Source organism: Eretmochelys imbricata, chromosome 6 (genome assembly GCF_965152235.1).
Source record: "Eretmochelys imbricata isolate rEreImb1 chromosome 6, rEreImb1.hap1, whole genome shotgun sequence".
NCBI lineage: Eukaryota > Metazoa > Chordata > Testudines > Cheloniidae > Eretmochelys > Eretmochelys imbricata.
Window position 1 is genome coordinate 129,695,708 of NC_135577.1, and position 20,573 is coordinate 129,716,280.

The window sequence follows — 20,573 nt, forward strand, 5'->3', positions numbered from 1 at the left end:
GCAGCCGTGAAGCCCAGGAATAGAGCACAATGTGGATGGGACTACGGGTCCAGTGTTGGCCTGATCAGAATCCATTGGTGTCACTCCTTTTGATGGGACTCTAGAATGAGTCATATTTTCCATTCCAACACATTACTGTGAACTGGCAGAGTAACTCAAAAATTACAAGAATGTATTAGTAGAACGTCAAGGCACAAATCTTCCTTGTGATGATCTGATCTTTAAGCTGATCAATTATCTACTAAAGAATTTGCTAATTAAACTTCATTTGCTTATTAGAACTTGGGGCCCTGATCTATTGATGAAGCATTCAGTTTGCTGGTCGTCTCATTCTGCCTTTGACAACACATGAAAGAATTATCTTCATTTTAGTTCAAATTGTTTATTAAAATCACAGTAGTGTCTATTTCCATGATGACAAAGAGCATTCTTTGGTATAATTAGTTGTATAATTAAGACATTTGTAAGCCACAAGCATTGTCCAACAGTGATCATTTATAAGCAGTCTACCAATGTCAAATGGGTTCTGGTGGAAACAAATGACTTATTTATTACTAGAGTAAATTGATTTTTGGAGACATCATCCTTTGAACGGTTTATCATTGCAAGCAATAGGTTCATGAAGCGAAAAAGAAATTGTGGGTTGCTTTAAAATGTTTTTCTTTTATAATTACTTGATATCGAATGTATACAGGAGTTTTATTCTTTATTTGTGGACTCATCTGCCCCTTATCCGACACGTTACAACACTGTTTGTGTGGTGACGTGTCTCCCTGCCTTTGTGTTACTGCACAAGGTGGTGATGATGAGCTGCTATCACAGCAGATCTCACTGATCCACATCTTCTCTGAATCTGATATCCTCCTTGGTATTATAGCTCTTCCCAACTGTGTTTGCACACCACAGCCTGACTGCAACACAACTTGATGGGAGCAGAGAACTCCATCCCTGACCTTGAATGAAACTGGCATGGGTGTGTAGGTTCTACAATCTCTTTATCTGTGTACACCTTTGCTTTGAGGATAAGGGGCTCTCTTCTCCATGGAGTGGCTGCATGAAATTACCCAGGCAGCAGCCATTCTAATTTTTAAAAAGTAGTAAAAATAGAGATAATGGAGTTAAAAGAAAATAAATAGCTTGACACCTCTAGATTTACACTTTTCTTAAGCTAAACTACATAAGACCTTCTCAGCTTACTTCCCGAGAAGAAGAAAGGAAAAGTGAATGAAAGGTTCAAAAGTTTACATCTTTCGAAAGCAATCCCTTTCGGCAGGACTGGCAGTCTCACTAGCTGTCCAGATACCAACTCTTCTTCTGCCCATTCTCAAGATGCCAGCTAAATCCCCTTCCTAGTTTCCCCAAACAGTTGTTTGAAGACAAACACACAGTATGGGTTGGTAAACAATTTCACTCTCCTTCCAGGAAATGGTCCATTAAGAAAGAGAAGGTCCCTAATGATGATTAATGGCTGCCTTACTAAAGCTTAATGAGGTAGCTCTGAGGCTGCCTTTCACAGACCATCTTGGATAGCTGTCGCCAGTTTCAGCCAGGCCTCTTGTTAACCCTCTTCCCAAAGCAGCTTTTTCGTCTTTGCCATGAACTATGCATCTGTCGCAAAGCTGCCTGTGGCAGGAGATGCACTTTAAGGGTCCAGAACATCACCTTTGACCTTTGTAGAAATTGGAGAAAGCAAAGCCCTAAATAAGGGGGCTTCTTATCTCCCTGACACAGCAATGTAGTTCCCTTCAATGTCCTTTAGTGCCTTGAGCACTATAGTTTTAAATGACGCAAGTCAAGGGCTTCCGTCCATTATCTTGGCTGATTAGCTCAGTCTAATCTCAGTGTGGGATTATTTCTTGATGCACAGACATTCCTTTGCCTGACTTGGTCCATCCTTACTGGTTCAATTGCCATTGGCCCACTCTGCACAGCCCGGTCCCTTCTTGGTGTTTCTATGCGCCAAATACTTGTGAACTTTATCCCTCTCTCCCAGAGCCACAACCTCTCTCTCTCCTAATTAGGTTATCCACTCGTTGCAAATGGTCTTCCTATATGTCTGCAGAGCATCGTGCACACCTGTGGAGATGTGTAAGTAATAACCCTCTCCCACCTCCATATCTGGGCTGTCACTAATTCCTGAGCATTTATTCGGCAACATCTCAGAATGCCATCCTTTATTATCCCTCCAAACCGCTAAAACCCACATCCTGGGCCGGTAATATTTTACCTTGAGCGCAACAGCCTTGTTCTCTGAAGTCTCCTTGTCTCTCGCCTTCTCTGTCCTCCAACTGTCCATTCAAAATGCTGCTGTAAATCAAGTAGTGGCTTGAAACTCATGTCCCTGGATGCTATCGGTGAAGTGTGCATACTAACAGGTTTCAGAGTAGCAGCTGTGTTAGTCTGTATCTGCAAAATGAAAAGGAGTACTTGTGGCACCTTAGAGACTAACCAATTTATTTGAGCACAAGCTTATGCGCAAATAAATTTGTTAGTGTCTAAAGTGCCACAAGTCCTCCTTTTTTTGTGTGTGCATACTAGATACTTAAGACTGAGGTCAAGTAATTTCCACACTGTTTTGATTCCATTCATGCCCTCTCCAAATCTTTCCATTGGCATCCTCTTGATAGCTGCATCGAACACTAGCTTCTTGTCCTTGCCATCAGCACCCTGTGTAACTTGCTTCCTGTATCCATATTTGCTCCCATTAATGACAATTGTGGTATCATCTAGAGACCCTAATCAGGGATCAGCATGTCATTATGCTGGGTGCTGTACAAAACCATCACGAAAAATGGTCCCAGCCCTATTGATCTTAAAATCTAAGATCTCTTGGCTAAATTTCTGTATGCTTTTGCATATCCTTCTTGGCTATCATCGCCCAGCTAAATGTTCATGTATTTTGTTTTCTTCCACTTTGTTCTGGCCTCCTTAAATTAAATACTTCAGCCACCTTTCGAATACTCACTAAACAGACCACAAACGAAGAAGGGTAAGACTAGTTATCAACGGTTCAGTGTCATACTGGGGGATTGTACCTACTGTGGTTCCACGCGAGTCTTGTCTTGGATCCAGTACTATGTGCTATTTTCACTAATGAATTAGATAATAGAGTTGAGATGATGCTTATCAAATTTGCAGAAAACACCAAGCTGGGAGGGTTCTCTAAAATATGAAGGACAGGATTAGTATTAAAATGACCTTGACACACTGGAGAATTGGTCCGTAACCAACAAGGTGAAATTTGATAAAGACAATAGCAAAGTACTACACTTAGGAAGGAAAAATCACATGCAAAATGAGGTGTAATTGGCTAGGCAGTAGTTCTACAGAAAAGGTTCACATATTATATCTATATACACGCACACAGAATACTGTCATCAGTTGTTCTCCATATCTACTGACGGTAGGACAAAAATAATTGGCTTAATCTGCAGCAAGGGAGATTTAGGTTAGATATTAGGGGGTTGTGGAATCCCTGTCACTGGAGGTTTTTAAGAACAGGCTGGACAAACACCTGTCAGGGATCATCTAGTTACTTGGTCCTGCTTCAGTGTCTGGCTAGACAACCTGACCTCTCTTGAGTTCCCTTCCAGCCCTGCATTTCAGTGAGTCTATGAGATTCTGGGCAGAGATGATTTTGTTGGTGCTGGGCTGCTTTTGTTAACTTGCCTGACTTCTGCCGACAAATCGTTTATTATTGTTGCTGTTACTGCAGTAATGTCTGTGGGGAGGGGGAGAGTGAGATGTGGTCTGAGTGTACTGATAAATATTGTATCCGAGAAAGATTTATTCTTTGAGTGCTATCTTGTTTCTGCTGAGTCAGAAACTCCATCAGTATTTTCTTCCTCCTCTTTTGGGGGGAAGCAGCTCGGCCATGGTGATTCCCTGGGGGAACGACATTTTGGCCTCCCTTCTCCCCTCCCCTATTGCTATAACGGGTATCGGGACTGAGAACAGCTGTATAATGAGTTGCATGCTATTATTCTCTCTTTCTCCCATGTCAGTATGTGGCATTTGGTATAAAGGGAAAGGTGTCAGATGTATTTTTTCTCAAGCCATTGTATTCCCATGTCTGTTCTTTTTGAGTGAGAAACCTTCATTTCACGTCAGCTTCTTCAGCCTGCTCCTGATAGTTTGTTGTTCAGTCTGTTTGCTATATAAGCATGTATTCGCATACACATGCTTTCCCTGTGTGCCTGTGAGTGAAAGAACACAACGTGGGTGGGGGGTGTAGTGATTTTATCACCATGTGCTTGGGATGACTGCAGTACTCATGGCTGGCGAGGCTCTGACTGAGGTATTCAGGATTTGCCAGATGATGCCCCATCAAGCCATTGTGCCCAATACCATCACCTGTTTTGTAGGTCTGTGCCTCACATGTTACACAAGAATATATTCTAGCAATGTTTTAGAAAGATCTGCATTTTAAGTACAGGTTCATTTTTTTATATCCTTCTGTAAAACCAGTTTGCCTCCGTTATGGCAGAGTTAGGAGGGAGCTACTAAAGCCTGTGAAATAGTCTAAAAGAGCATTGCTGTGCCTGAAAATGTCTCCGTTTTAAAGTCTGATACTGAAGGATCTTGCAGGCCTAGAAATGAGCGCTGGTCCCAGGGGGATGATGGGGCTCTGTCTCCCCTTCTCACCAGTACAAAGGTCCCACTTCTGGCCCTGCGGGGCTGTGAGGTAGAATCAACGAATCATAGAAATGTAGGACTGGAAGGAACCTCAATAGGCTCCCTAGTCCAGCCCCCTGCACTGAGGCAGGTTTGAATGTTTCAGTTTTTTATGGACAGAAGGTTTGGTGCAAGACTGAATCTTGCCCATCCTGGCTGGGGGTAGGGTAATTTTTTTTTTTTTAAAAGTCCATGTTTTAGGGGGAAAGAAGCAACTTTTCTCTGGCAGGCTGATTAAAAGGAAACTGTGGTATTCGAAGCTGCTGAGAGATTTGAAGCCTTAGAACAAGTCCTAGGGGGTGGATAGTCTCCTGAGGGTGGGCAAGCAAATGATACATGATAAATGTACTTATCGCATGGCTCTGCACCCAGTCACATGGTTTTCCCTCCACACACTGGACATATCTGTATTTAAATGGACCTACTACAAAGCTAGCTATCACTTGTAGGTGTTATCCATGCAAGTAAACGCATCCGATGAAGTGAGCTGTAGCTCACGAAAGCTCATGCTCAAATAAATTGGTTAGTCTCTAAGGTGCCACAAGTACTCCTGTTCTTTTTTTGTGAATACAGACTAACACGGCTGTTACTCTGAAACAAGTCTGTGTGGTGCCCAATGTGGCTGTTCACATCTAGAAATCATGCACAACTCCAGGAAATGTATTTTGATCTGCATTAAGCCCACGGCTAAGAGAGAAGAAAAAGCTGGGTTACAAAACGAATATAGCGTGATGAGATTGCGACGATAATTGAACATGGCAAAAATGTTCTCTTCAAGCCTTTGACGCTCTTAGTGCTCTGTACTTATCAAAAGTAGCTACGTAAAGTACAGAGGCAGAAGTGCCATCTCTAATGGGGCTAACTGCGGAAAGCTCAGCTGAATGCTAATAGGCTCCTAGCACAAACACTAGTCTGGTGACACGAGTATATAGTTACAAGCTGCACTTACTTCTGATCTCGCACCTTCCCTGGTAGACTCTTTCAAACGGGGGAACAAGCTGTCTAGGAAAAAGTGGAAATGTTATCGTGTATTTTGTACACGAGCACTGATTGCATTGACCACCTCTTCTTATCATCGTTATGCCACGGTCCTAGTCAAAGGATTACGTGACACTTGTTGGAAAGAACTGTTCAAATGTTCCTTCCCAGAGTTGTTTGTTCGTAGGTTTAAAATGTGCATTAAGAAAAGCCTTTGCGGGTAATGTCGTGACAGATTTCTGAATGTTGTCTTTAGTCCTTGACTGTTCTATACGTGGTCTGCAGTCAGTTCTATGATAAAAAAAAGTTTGCAAGGTCAAACATACTTCAACGGAAAGCCATGCGACCAAAGGTTCATCTCATAAAAATACTAGTAGCAACACTGTATCTTTTCTTCATTTTTGCAACTACTTTCCCTGTAAATACTAACCAGGGAACCTTCTCTTCTTTCCCCCCCTTTCCCTTTGAAGTTCCGCCCAATCTGACTGTTCCACAAGAAAAATCACCTTTAGTCACCCGGGAAGGAGACATTATAGAACTACAATGCCAGGTGACCGGAAAGCCCAAACCTATCATTCTTTGGTCCAGAGCTGATAAGGAGATTGCAATGCCAGATGGATCCATGCAGATGGAGAGCTATGATGGAATACTGAGGATAGTGAATGTGTCGAGGGAGATGACAGGAACATACAGATGTCAGACCAGTCAGTACAATGGATTTAATGTGAAACCCAGAGAAGCATTGGTGCAGCTCATTGTGCAGTGTAAGTAAATTCTTATTTTCTTCTTATGCGTTCTGGGGGGAAATGACTTGATTGTTTCCTGGTAAACTCACAGCAATAGGAGTCTGCTGGTTATTCCATGCATCGGTGTCCTGCTGTTTTGGTTCTGTGGTTCCCAGAATTCATGATTAGAATATGCAGATATCATATAAGTAAAAATGCCACAAGCTACTCATTGATTTAAAAAGTATCTGATAATGCTGTTGTCAATTTTTAATGAACCTGTGTTATTCTGTGGATATCTAACATTACTCTTCTTTAAGTGCCAGAACAAATAACTCATGTAGAAGAGTGTGTTTCTGTAAATTGTGGCCCCCATACTGATTTCACTTATGGACATTATGTGAGATAAGAAAAAAGTTCATGGGGCCTGGTGTATGCGGAACTGTTAACACACTTTGCATGGGGAACTTTTTAGAGTCTCAATCTGTGAATTATAAACAGTGTTACCATAAAATTCAGTCACATTTAGGAGAGAATGTGGGGAAATAAATTACTTTGCAAACACTATGCTTTTATGATCAGAGAATGAGGTGGGGACACTAATTCATTGTCATGTCTGTGTAAGTGACAGACAAGATGGTCTCTAGGAGACTTTCAAGTCTGAAAATCAAATCAAGTTAAAAATGCTGGTTCTTATTTTCGCTGTTAAATAAAGTGACTTATGCGCCACTCAGTTATTCCTGATTTAGATGAACCAAGCAGCTCTTTAGGTCAGGGTCTCTCTCTAGCCATGTGTATGGTTACTGCTTGGCCAATGAGTCACTGATCTAAGTTGGGGCCTCTAAGTAATACTGCTATTCTCCTCCCAATTAATAATATAGTCAGTTATTTTAATATGGTATTTTTATTTTTGGTGGTCTCTTGCTGCAGAAACCATTTGTGATTAACAGAGCTGCTCACCTGTTTTTTACACTTCGGTCAGATATGCAGAGGTACACTGGCACATCCCTTAAATACATGTAAGCTCACAAACATATGTAAGTGGCCTCATCTCAAAAAAGATATACTGGCATTAGAAAACGTTCAGAAAAGGGTAACTAAACTGATTTGGGGTTTGGAACGGGTCCCATAGGAGGAGAGATTAAAGAGGCTAGGACTTTTCAGCTTGGAAAAGAGGAGACTAAGGGGGGAGATGATAGAGGTTTATAAAATCATGAGTGGTGTGGAGAAAGTGAATAAGGAAAATTTATTTGCTTGTTCCCATAATATAAGAACTAGGGGCCACCAGATGAAATTAATGGGCAGTAGGTTTAAAACAAATAAAAGAAAGTTCTTCTTCACTCAGTGCACAGTCAATCTGTGGAACTCCTTGCCTGAGGAGGTTATGAAGGCTAGGACTATAACAGGGTTTAAAAGACAACTGGATAAATTCATGGAGGTTAAATCCATAAATGGCTATTAGCCAGGATGGGTAAGGAATGGTGTCCCTAGCCTCTGTTTGTCAGAGGGTGGAGATGGATGGCAGGAGAGAGATCACTTGATCATTACCTGTTAGATGCCCCAGAGGGAGTGAACCTGGCATTGGCCACTGTCAGCAGACAGGATACTGGGCTGGATGGACCTTTGGTCTTACCCAGTATGGTCATTCTTATGTTCTTATGACAAATAGCCACATGGATTTTTGTTGCTAAAGATTCTGCCCCAAGGCTCTATAACTGAATGTATTATCTGCTCCTTCCACTTTCTCCTTTTCTCTCTTCCAATGGAATAGTGGCCTCCCATGGGCTAGATGCTTATGCAAGCCACAATGGGTTTAGATCACCCCCACAGGAGACTAGCTAGTCCCTCCTTAATAAAGACACCAACTGGCTAATTCTTCCTCATACGTTAACACTTCAGTGCCATGGAAGAGGTTAGCTTTTAGAGGAAGAAAAGCTACATTAGCTTCCTCTGTACTTTTTGCTGAGCACAAGAGGAGTCGTGTCCAGCTGCAGATGCACTGAGGAAAACTCTTGGGAGCGTGAAATTGAATGGCACGTGGCGGGGACCTTGCGGGAAAGTGGTCTCCAGAGCCCCGCATGGGGACGTGAACGCAAAGTAAATGTGTCGATAGTGTTCTGGTGCGCAAGGCACTGGCTGAGGAGCATGGAGTCCAGGGGTCTGTTCCTGACTCTGCCACTGAGCTGTGTGGCCTGGGACAAATCACTGCCTCTGTTCTCGCTCGCACCCTCTCTCTGTCTTGTCTGTTTAAACAGGAAACTCCTCAGGGCAGGGACTGTCTTTTATGCTGTGTTTGTGCAGCACCTTGGACAGTGGGTCTGAGTCTAGGCTGGGCCTCTCTAGATGCTAATGCCATACAAATAGTAAGGATAGTAGCAGAGGTGGACTATTAGAGGGATCCCTCCAGCACCTGGGATAGGGTGCAGTTTTACCTGAGTGAAGTGTTGCAGATAACAGGAGAGCTTAACTAGAAATATTCCTAATGAAAATCTGGTTTTAGGCTTTTTGAAGCTGCTAAGATGTCCATATGTCTGCCTTCTCCAGTCTATTCCCCTTGGTAAAGGTAAATCTGGGATTTGTGTGCCTTGTCCTCCACCCTGGAATTCCCCGTGATGACACAACCTTGGAGAGCCTTGTTTAATCCATTTAGAAACCAGAAACATGAGTTTCAGCCTCATTTGGGCACTGAATTGTTTGTGGGGACCTTGGAGGAGAGTAGGTTTTTTGGGGAATGTTGGAAGAGCACTCTGGACAGTCTGTGCCTGTCAGCATGCTGCCAAGGACAGAGAGGAGCAAAGTCAAACCTAAAGTTGCAAGTTTTGGAGGAGTTCGTAGGCAGCTTCTAGCCTGAGGTGCATACCCAGGGTCAGAGTCTGAGTCAGGTTTCAGGGTCCAGGCCAGGAGGAGAGGTCAAAATCAAGCTGAGCTCTTTCAAGAGCCTGTATTGTCGTGGCAGCTACAGGAGATCTATGCTGTTGCCTGGACACTTCCTGGAACGCCCCTGGGGTTTATATAGGGTGGGAGCCACTCAGGAGCCATGAGGCTGCTGCCTGTCGGACTCCTTGAGGCGGGACTTCCTGCAATTTCTGTCCACAGCAGGTCATAGATAAGGGAATACAAGCTGGGTATAGCTGCTGATGCTTAGCAGCCTGGAGGTGTTTGCTGCCTGCCAACTCTTCAGGCCCGGCTTTGAGACCCACTGGCCTTACAGTGCCTCACTAACCCTGCTGAGTCTGCTCACTTGTTTTACCCCTGTTTTGTGTCCCATCTTGCATATGTAAGGGCCTGATCCAAAGCCCACTGAAGTCACTGTAAAGGTTCTCATTGATTCCGGTGGGCTTTGGCTCACCCACTTGGGCTGCATTTAAGCACATGATCAACATTAACATCAATAGGAGCTAAGCATGTGTTTTGCTGAATGGGGATGGACTGCGAAAGCTGGACCTTGCTTCCCACAATTCTATAGACTTCTCAGAAACTACCCGTCTCAGGCCCCAATCAGTTCCCTATTAAACTCAGTGGAATTTCTCCACTTGACTTCCATGGAAGTTGTCGGAGCAAGCTCTCAGATAGCTGAGAGATAAATAACAAAGTCTCTCTCCCATGCCTCTCAACCTAGAACATTACGAATACTTTTGTTATAATGTTAGAGGGAAAAGCTCTGGTTTATATTATAGATTTAAAAACAAAAAAACACCACACTATTTGCACCAGCTGATGTGTTTTGAAAGTGCTGGGAGAAACAACAAGAACATGGTTATGAGAGGCCAGCAGTATATCAAAGGTCTTTGGGTGAGTTTTTTTTTTTTTTTAAATGTGTCTTTGTTTAGATTCCTACTCCTTTTGTGCTGATATTAGCAAGTGAGAATTTGAATAGAAATGGGGAAAGCATGGGTTTCATAATGATCTTTGAGGTATTGGAGAAGACGTGTGTGTGTGTGTATGTATGTTAACATTAACTTCAGTGTTCTTTTTATAATGGTAATACTATTAATTTTATCTGAGATAAAGAAACGTCAGTGATTTTAAATCAGTAATGGCTGTATGATTTATTCTTGGATGATTCTGTGTTCTAAATAGAAAGTGATATTTTGGTGAAACTCTGTGAATTATGTAATGACTCATTAATTTTGCTTTTTCTGCAGTGTGTGGGGGTGTGAGGAGAGAGGTATGAAGAAGTGTAATGTATCTAGTTGCACACAATCCAGTTCTTTATGGCATAAAAACAAGCTCTATGTGTGAAACCAAATCACCTCTGTGGCCAAGCTGAATGAAACTTAGTTAGGTCCCATCCTGGGATGCATAAAACTGAACATTTGAGTCCAATTCCCTCAGTTCATACCCAGGCAAAATTCCCCTTGACAGTGGTTTTTAAGTCAGCTGCATCACATGTGTAAAGGAATAGGCGTTTTTCATGCGGCCACTGTGAACAATGAACCTCGTCATGACTACTACTGTGTGCAAATACACCCATCATTAATGTTCCCTTGCCACCTACCCACGTCATGTATGTGTGTTTATTCCCATATTGTGTATTGTCAAACTCCTAGATTGTGAGTTTCCTAGGACAAGGACTGTCTTTGTGATACAGGTTTATACTGTGAGAACTAAGTCATCATTCGGGCCATGTAAGCCTCTTCAGCATCATGACATTCTGGTAGGAGATGTGCCATGTAGTGCAAAGGAATCATGGCAGTCAGAGATGGAAAAGACCAGTTAGATTATCTAGTCCACCTTCCTGCTAGTGCAGAATTGGTCAGCCTACTTTCTAGTGCAATTTCAAAAGCCCCCAGTCGATGATATCCCAACCACCTTCTCGGGAGACCACTCTATACTCAAATACAGCAAAATCTACGCTCCTTCCATACTCATGACCTGGGAGGAGGATCCAGTGGTTAGGTCATTAGCCGGAGTCCAGGCTAATTAGCCAGAGTCCAGCCGGAGTCCACTTCCCTGCTCCGCCAAAAATTCCCGAGTGACCTTGGGCACATGAATTAGTGTCTCTCTGCCTCAGTTTCCCATCTGTGAAATGGGGATAGTAGCACTTCCGTTCCTCCCTCGGGTGTGTGAAGATAAATACATTAAAGGCCATGAGAGTGCTCAGATTACACTGGAGAGCTGTAGGTTTGGGATCTGTTGTGGACTCTTTTGACATTTTCTCTTAAACGCATCAATTGCTTGTGTAACCCACCAAGCCTCTCCATCCCACAGGGTGTGAGTACCATGCCAGTCTTTCCCTGCAGAGCCTTGGGATCTAATATAAATACAGCCCCATTTGCAACAGTAAAACCAGGATAATGACTGCCCCCCACGGCTTCTCTTGGACCCATGGGTTTTGCCATAGCAACATAAACCTTTCATGAGTGGCTGGGAATGCTCACCAGAATCCTTGTGGAAAAAATCACAACACAAGGATTTCCCCTGCCCTTCCCCCACCCAAGGGGAGGGCCACTAAAAGGAGGCAGCCCTAAAGTTAGAGGTGTGCCCCCTGGAGCTCCATGCAGTGTGGGGTCTCTGTCCTGTGTAACTAAGTCATCCCCAGGCTCCAGCTGGAGACACCAGGGAAAACTGTAAGCTGGAGACAAGACCCTGAAACAAGAGAGGGGACACCTTTTCCAGGACATGATGACTACCTCATCCTGCCCCCGTGTCCCACCCTACCAAGGAACAAAGTCACTCTGATGGATCTCTTGAACACTGACAGCAAGGGACACAGATGAATGGTATCAGGCTCCTCAGCCTTGCTGGTTCACGGGGACTCAGTGGCTTCTAAGGGGTCTCTACCCTGTTGCAGTTTCTTGCACACTCACTGGACTGTTTTCTCCACAGCAGTGGGTCCCACCGTCTATGAAATGGCCAACATTTGGGCATTTCAGAGTGAGAATTTGGCCTGTAAGTACTCAGCACTATTATCTCTCTTACAGGGCGTATATTGGGAGGGAGCCCTGATGTGCAGGCAAGGCATTTGGTGGGTGTGGGTGGGGGGGCTGTTTGTATCGGCATTAGTCCATTTGCATTGCATTTGTGTATTTTCAGTTAACTCAGTCCCTTGGGAGTAGAGTAACTTAGGCCGGGCTGCTCACCTTCAGTATATTCCCTGTCCAATGTGTGTTGTTAGGTGCATTGCTCCCATTAGTTTAAGGGGGAGGGGACTACTTTTAGAGTTTCCTGGGAGGACCACAGCCTGCACTCTGAGGCTCCATGAATTTTTTAAAGCTGGTCTTGCCCTCCTGCAGAGCCTACATGAGGTTCCAGTGAACACAGGTCCCCTTATCCAACCTGGGAACTGTTGCCCGGAAGACAGCATCCTTGCCCAAAGGCAAGTGGGTAGGAGTCCCAAAGCAGGAGGCATTATACTTAAAATATGTTGTGAAAGATTGCTCTTCCGGATCCAGCCTGAGTTGAAGGACACCAAGTAGGAAATGGGAGAGGTTTGTGCAGTGAAATGCCCCTGGGCTTCATCTCTTCACACCTTTGGCCATTTCCTTTGTGTCTCTGCATCCCCATGTGGAAACTTAACTTAATTCAAGTTTTGAAAAAAAAGAAAAGAAAAGCAGCTTTGTTGGCACAAAAGAATGGAGTCCAAGAGCAATTTAAATGCTCCACATTTTCTACCAGAACAGGACACTCAACAAATAAAAAATGCCATCAGGTACAATATGATCAAATGTTTACATCATGTACCTTATCAAGTGGTGATACTGGAAAGGGCAGAATAGTTTTTCATGAGAAGTTATTCTTTCCTCTTGGGCCTTCATTTTATATGCTGTAATATTACTTTGGTGCTACATAAAATATTGCTGATAGCATAAACTGCTTTTCAAATGTACTGGTCTACACATACTTGTAAAGCCTCTTAAAACATCAAATATACTTCAAGGTAATTTGATTTGCACAACAGGACTGTGGTACATTGAATTTCCTTTCACTATAACCTGAGGTTCTATGTATGTATCATAGAAATGTAGGACTGGAAGGGTCCTCGAGAGGTCATCTAGTCTAGTCCCCTGCACAAAACATCCCTTACAGTTATTTGTCTAACCTGTTCCTAAAAACCTCCAATGACACAAATTCCACAACCTCCCTAGGCAATTTATTCCAGTGCTTAACCACCCTGAGAATTGGGAAGTTTTTTCTAATATCTAAACTAAATCTCCCTTGCTGCAGTGTAAGCCCATTACTACTTCGCCAGTCCTCAGTGGATAAGGAGAACAACTGATCACCCTCCTCTTTAAAACAACCTTTTATGTACTTGAAAAGTATTTGGAATAGAGCACAGTTCATTAGCAAGAAATACTGGGCCTGATGATGATCTGTTTCATTAATGTAAATCTGGAGTGAATCAGTAGAATTCAAAATAGTTGGTCTGGATTTACATCAGTGTGAGTGAGCTCAGAATCAAGTCCACTTTGCTTTGATTCTGTGATTGTACAGCTGAAGATAGGAAAGATTTTGTGCTCTAGTCAATATCTTTGCCAATGCAAGTTTGTTTGCACATCTCCTTAGTAATTGTCCAAACATGTGTCTAATGAAATAACCAGCTGGGAATTTTCGCTATAGATGTTCAGTTGCCCTTGGACTGCAGCAACATAATCTATCACAATGGCAGACCGTAGTGACACAGTGAGTCTGTCCATACTGTACCCTTTAACAAGCAGGTAAATCCTTTACTCGGGTCCCTCTGCTTATAAATTACAGTAAAGTCAGAAAATACCTAATGTACAGATTGGGTAGAGATATAGAGGTGAGAAGGGAAACCAGCGAGCAATATAGGCAGCTTCTATAATTGAACTCATGTTAGGCTTGGTCTTTACAGCCTGGGTGAAAGGCATCCTGGGATGCTTGTGGGGTTTTTTTGTACAAAGTCTATAGGAAAGACAAGGAGACAGTCCTCTGACCTCGAAATAGATTTTTAAAAACGCACAACTGTACTGTCAGTCTCTGTCTGTCTGTCTCTCTAAGCCCCACGTTATAGGGGACCTACAGTATTTTAGTGCTGTGCTATTGTGGAACTAGCAGAGGGATTATATACTCACTAAGCATCTCACCCTACTGCTGTGATGTCCTGCTGTACTGGGAAGCAAAGGACAGGACCATATTGGCCAGTACTACCTAAAGAACAGAAATTAAATATAAATATAAATCCTTGCCAAAGAGGAAAGAGCAACATTTGAAGGAAAAGGCATTTGGGGCCAGATCTTATGCCATGGAAGGAAAGTGTTCAGCACATAGAGGAGGGTTAAGAGGAAGCACAAAAGGGACTTTATGCCTCCTTTGTGATCCCTGGATGCTGGGGTCAGGTCAGTCGTGGCAGCCTGGAGTTTCTGTGAGTGAAGGATGGTATGAGACTGCCCCCTCTGTCAGTCCTAGACTGCTGGGAGGAGAGAGGAGCAAGTAACCAGTTGCCTTCTGCACCTGCCATTCTTACCACTCTGGGTAGCAGGGGCAGAACATATTGTGTCTTGTCAAAGCATTGTCTCTGCTTCTGCATGAGAATCAATGCCTCCAGGAGTTTAGGGTTAGGGTGTGCTGTGCCTTACTAGCAGAATGGAGCGCTGTGACCGAAGGCACCCCTGTATTCACACCCTATACATTATTGTAATAATCTTTATGCAAAGCATGCTTTGTGACATATGACTGAAAAACTAACAACACACTGATCATCAGTAGTCTTGTGTAATGCATGTATGAAATGCGTATTGAGAGTTATGAACATAAGATGAAATTATGACTACAGTGTGTTTAGCAGACAAGTCTGGGGAGGAGGTAAACTGGTTTCTCAAAGACAACAACAAGCGGACACCTCTAGACAGGGGTCATCAAAGTTGATTGGCAATCACTAGTAAAATGGCCATTCTTCGGCAACAAAGAGGGGCAGGAACAGCTCGATCTGCATTTTAGCAAACAACAATATGGAACCTCTTTCACCGCGAGACTCTGTCTCTGTCCTCACAGCTGGAATGAGCTTTATCTAGGGGTAACCCTTGGGAAAATGGAGACTGGATGATGAAAGTGAGGGGCAAAAATAGCCCAAGCTTGCTTGTGTGCACACATTCTCTCTCTCTCTCTCTCTCTCTCTCACCTAAGAAGACCAAGGAATCAGCCCTTTGACTTTGGGAGGGATCCTGGCCTGAGAATTTGGTCAGTCCTGTTGCTGGGAACATGTGGTAATGAGTTTCCCTTGAACCTAGTCGAGCTTGTTAAGTTTTGCTACTAGAAAGTGTTTTATTTTTGTCTCTTGTAACCATATCTGACTTTAATACCATATATTTGTACTCACTGAAAATCTCTCTCTCTCTTTGTAGTTAAACTTGGTTTATTTTTTAATCAAAACTAATCCATATTGTGTTTCAACTGAATGGTTTGGGTAATGCCAGTTAAAGTAGCAAACTGTTGCATATTGACCCTTTACAGCGACAGCAAACCTCTGATATCTGAACCACCCAGGGGAGGGCAGGACAGTGCAGAACCCATGTTTTGGGGAATACTTGGGACTGGGAGTGTGTTGGAGTCACCCGGCAAGTACTAACCAAGGCTGGAGGAAGCCAGAGTGTGACTGGAGTGTTGCTGACAGGCTGCTGGGGTCAGAGCGGCTGGGCCAGGGCTGCAGATATACACACACTCAGGGGTGACGTGCCTGCTGGCAGGCTGCTTGTGAGTGGCCCAGGTTGGGAGCTACAACAGCAAAGCATTGTGAGACACCCCAGGGCAGACAGGGACACAACCCCTCACCGGTCTGGAAGGTGACAAGCACATAAAAATGGGTTCCTTAAAGAAAATGAATAAATCTGTGCGTATAAGGATTTCTAAGGAGTCTTGGCAGCAGAAACCTGAAACACCACAGAGTTTCTTGGAAAAAAACATATTGTCATTTTTTAATTATTATTCAGCAAGGAGCAGTCTAAACTCTGTAGCATTGCACACCCTTTAAGGTCTAATTTGGTAGCTATTCTACAGTAACCCTGACTTGAATAGGAATTTTGCCTGTGGGCCTGTACTTTTGCTAGGTCTTCACAAAGTGAAGTGGAAAAGAAATATTTGCATGCCTCCTACATAGCTGAAATAACATCACCCTGGATTTTCAGAATTACTGAACACCGGTTGCAGTCAATGCGACCTAGGGTTGTTTAGCATCCCTATAATAAGATGGAGTTCATGGGCTGTCTTATTTGTCATAGTGTCTATTTAGACTGTAAGTCTTTCAGAGCAGGGACTGTCTGTTACTATGTGTCCGTACAGTACCTAGCATGATAGGGCCCTGATATCCATTCAGTCGTCTAGGCACCACTGGAATATAAATAATAAATGAAAGCTGAGAATCAGGCCCTCCTGCAGAGTATGGACCCTGGTCTAATGTTCATTATTGCGACAAAAGAAATTAGGAACATCTCCCGTTTTTTATAGTTATGTCTCTTGCAAGGGCAGACGAGTGCAAATGAATATGAGGATGAAACAGTTTCCCTGCTGACCTTGGAATTTCAGCATAGAGCAGAAATTGAGCCATTTATCGATGTGAAAGACTTTGGTCCAAACTCTCTCCTGGCTTGACTTCACTGATCTCAGGAAAGTTACACCGCCAGAGAATTGGGACATTTCCTCCTCTCCATGCACGGCAACAAAACTAATTTCTTAGTAACCTCTGTCCACTAAACTTCTTCATGTCATTGGCTGATACAATCTGAGGAGTTAATGGCATTGCTCCATTAACTATAGTCGGGATCACAAACAGAAAATCCCAGAGGATGGTGTACCATCTCCACCTCTTTCATCTCAAGCTAATATTGCTAACACAGTAACTATCAATTAACATCCACACCCAAGAGAGTGCTCTGCTGTATCTGTGCAACAGTGAGGTACCGAACCCTCCCAATGATATTTGCATGTCTGTGAATAACATTCTAATTAACTGTCCTGACACAGGTCATGTTGGTGTGTGGGTGTGTGCGTACACAGCTCAGACATTTGTGGGCATCTCTTGACTTTGAAAATATATTTCTTAATTTTCTGTTTAAAATGGAAAAGGGAGAAATCTAATGGCAGTTGATTAGAAAGCTATTTAGGGCAGGTTGATAATTCCAGAAAAAAATGCTTCCTTTAAAAAAGAATCAAATTTAAAACAAACAGAGGCCACAAAGTAAATCCGTGTTTGTCATTTACAGCCATATTATTTAGATCAAATCCTAAAGGCCAAGCTTATCAAAGCCTTAGCATTTTTCTTCTCATGTTTGCAGTGGAGGCATTAGCAGAAGCCTGAGGCCACACTATATTTGAATGATACTGATTGACACTCCAGATGGAGGTTATAGAATCTAGTACATTCCCTGGGCTGTTTGGCTCAGTGTTTTCTGAATTAATTCCCTTATTGGTTATTAGCTATTAGCTTTTGTCTACATTTAGAGGTTTATTTTTCACTAAATATTTCTGTGCTAGTTTGTAATTATTTTGGTGCTTGGACTTTACCAGTGAACTCCCAGACGTAATAAAAGTGACATGTAAACTTTTAATTTCAGAATAATGAAGATGCTCCAGTTTGCCTTTGTTATCTTTGCTTTGGTTCTAGAATTGTGTCCAAAGCAAAATCACAGATCCCCAAACTTTAGGAGTGATTGAAATTCGAAAATGGATCCAGATTTAAATTTTGCAAATGGTGTTAATAATAGACCAAAGCAAATCTTGGATCATAATATCTCCCGACTTCAGGGCCGTTCAAAGTTCAGACCTGGATCCACAGTTTTTGGCTTGACCCCATAGCTATTTTTCCCCAGCCTGTTCATTAACATTCACTTACAAACAACTTTTATACAGCCAGTGGCCTTATGTTCCTCATTGCCTTGAGGAACATGGGACGTCAAAGCTCCAGACTCAATCATTGGAACGCTAGGAAATGCTTAGTTAGAATATCCCCACATTGAGTGTTAGGATTACAAGTAAAATCCAACCACAAACTTGCAGGACCATGAAATGCATAAGGAAAGTGCTGTTTCACACACAACACTACTGGTGAGGTGGGCTCAGCTTGCCTTCGAATTGAAAAAGGCTGAGTAGAGGTGGTAAAAGAAAAGTTCACTTAAGACCTCTTCACAAGCTGGATATGCCGGTACCCTTTGTCAGGTTCAGGGTAGCTGTCCAGGCTGCCTGGTGCCTAGCAAAGTGGGACAGCAATCTTGGTTAGGTCTTTTCAATACCATCCTGATATTAATGTCATATTTTGTAGGGTACCTACAGCATTTGCAGTGGATGATTAAAAGCCATGTATGAAAATACTACAGTCTTATCGTTATGAAGACGTGTCTCATTACATTTATTTCACTGAGAAATTCGAACTTTTCAGCAAAGGTTCTGTTTTGCCACATCTTTGTTCCCAGCAAAGGTCCTGGTTTTACGGCTGCTGCTATAGTGTCTGCACTTTTTGCATTTGGCAGCTTTTGTCTGTTGATGCCTTTTTTTTTTCCCCTGTGCGTTTTTTCTCCTGTTGGTCATTATCATCCCATTTTTACTTGTTAAACTGATGAACTTTTCTTTCTCCCATCTTAACTTTTCATTTGATTTTTATGGTGCATTTTGCCTCCTTGCAGCTTTTATAGTATGCTGTGCCTTAGGCTCTTTCTCTGAAGACTTTTTGCCCGGGAGGATTGCTTTCTCGGTGCTGTTCCATTAGGGCATCTTGATCATTTTTTTCAATACTCTCTTCAGGAAAATTGCTCTTTTCTTGATATCTCACCTTTGCGGCTATACTAAGCAAAGGTGGTGAATAGTTGCATAGAATCTTCTGGGTATGAGAGCTCAAGATGTAGTCCAATTACAAATCTGCTTCATGTTAAATAATATCTTACTCAGTGTGCAGAGAAAGGGGTTCGTAACTAATGTTTTCAGCCAGTACAAGTTTGACTATGCAAACAATTCAATACAAGTGTGGCCAACTCTTGCCATTTTATCTTACGATTCACAATATTTCATAAGGACCCAGCTCCTGGAGTCTAGTGAATCTCAGCTTGTATTTTTTTAAAGTAAATGTCTAGCCCTTGTGGAGCGAAGCTGCAAAATGTGACCTGAAAGCGCCCTACTAGTTCAAAAACCAGAAGGCAAAGAAAAAGAATCCAAAACATATTATTTTTAAACTCATGGTTTTTTAAAGCCAGTCTCATGGTTTTTGCGGGGTCTGGATTCAAAAGTTTTGAACACTTGAGTTTGGCAATACTGCACCATTTTCTTTAAATATTTATGACTAGATTGTATTCTTGCAATACTTAAACTAGCAGGGTAGCAAGGGGAAGTTAGCTCATGACCCTGCCCGTCCGTAACTGGAGTTTGGAGTACAGTCTCTCTTCTCCGAGTAGTCCTCCTGTGAGTAAGTGAGCAAGGAGGAGATGGAGAAAGGTGGTGAGTGGTCAGAGCCTTGCTTCTACTCTCTCTGCTCACTGGCAAGAAGTTATAGCCAACCAAGGGCTGCAGTAACTTGCTTCCCTACTCCAGAGACAAAGTTAAGCAAGAAAGGAATTGCTGCTTTCAGAGTCAAAATTCCTTCCCAGGGCTGCTCTGATGTGGCAGCCAGACACCCCCGTATACTCAGGGCTGAGCCTGAAGGCTCTGTTTAGCCTTCCGTCATTATTCAGACCATTGAGATGTCCATACTTGCTCTCCTTGGGATTCAGGCTACAAGTGGTGTTTCCAGAGTGCTGGTTTTTAATCCTGATTGTCAGAATTCTAGCCAGCGCAGAGAGTAAAAAAAAAAAGGGGGAAAGATTCTTGGAGAAAGGCTGCTGTGCGCAATATTAGCATGGTAAATAAACAACGGTGACTCTATATATAATTTATGTGAACATAACAAGGGAGGGAAAAATCATTGAAAAAATGTGTAGAAACACTGGCAAAACTTGGATCAGTAAAGCAAAATAATAGCAGTATTGTAACATTTACCCAGGTCAAAATCAGTGTGTCTCCGGTGACCTGTAGAGGTGATGAATATGCAAGCATTGGCAAAGTGGAAATTTATTAATGAAAGTAGGATAATTTTGCATATTTTCTTATCCAGTGGTCACTGGGAGAACCTCATAAGATTCATTGTGTCTGTTGTTGAAAATGTTCCCTAGAACAGCAGGTAAAATACAATCTGGAGCACATGCATTTAAATGATTGAAAAAATCCTAAATTATTGGTAACGATTTTAACAATCTATCATATTGAAAGGTTTCAGAG

General features: G+C 42.7%; 1 protein-coding gene across 2 annotated transcripts in view; it reads left to right on the forward strand.

Annotated features, from left to right (window-relative positions):
- Positions 1-20,573, forward strand: part of MDGA2 (MAM domain containing glycosylphosphatidylinositol anchor 2) — a 662,813-nt gene that overhangs the window by 439,417 nt on the left and 202,823 nt on the right. For both annotated transcript variants that reach the window (XM_077820812.1, XM_077820813.1), the window contains exon 8: positions 6,123-6,416. In XM_077820812.1, coding sequence (XP_077676938.1) covers positions 6,123-6,416 — 294 coding nt within the window. The remainder of the gene's footprint in view (positions 1-6,122; positions 6,417-20,573) is intronic.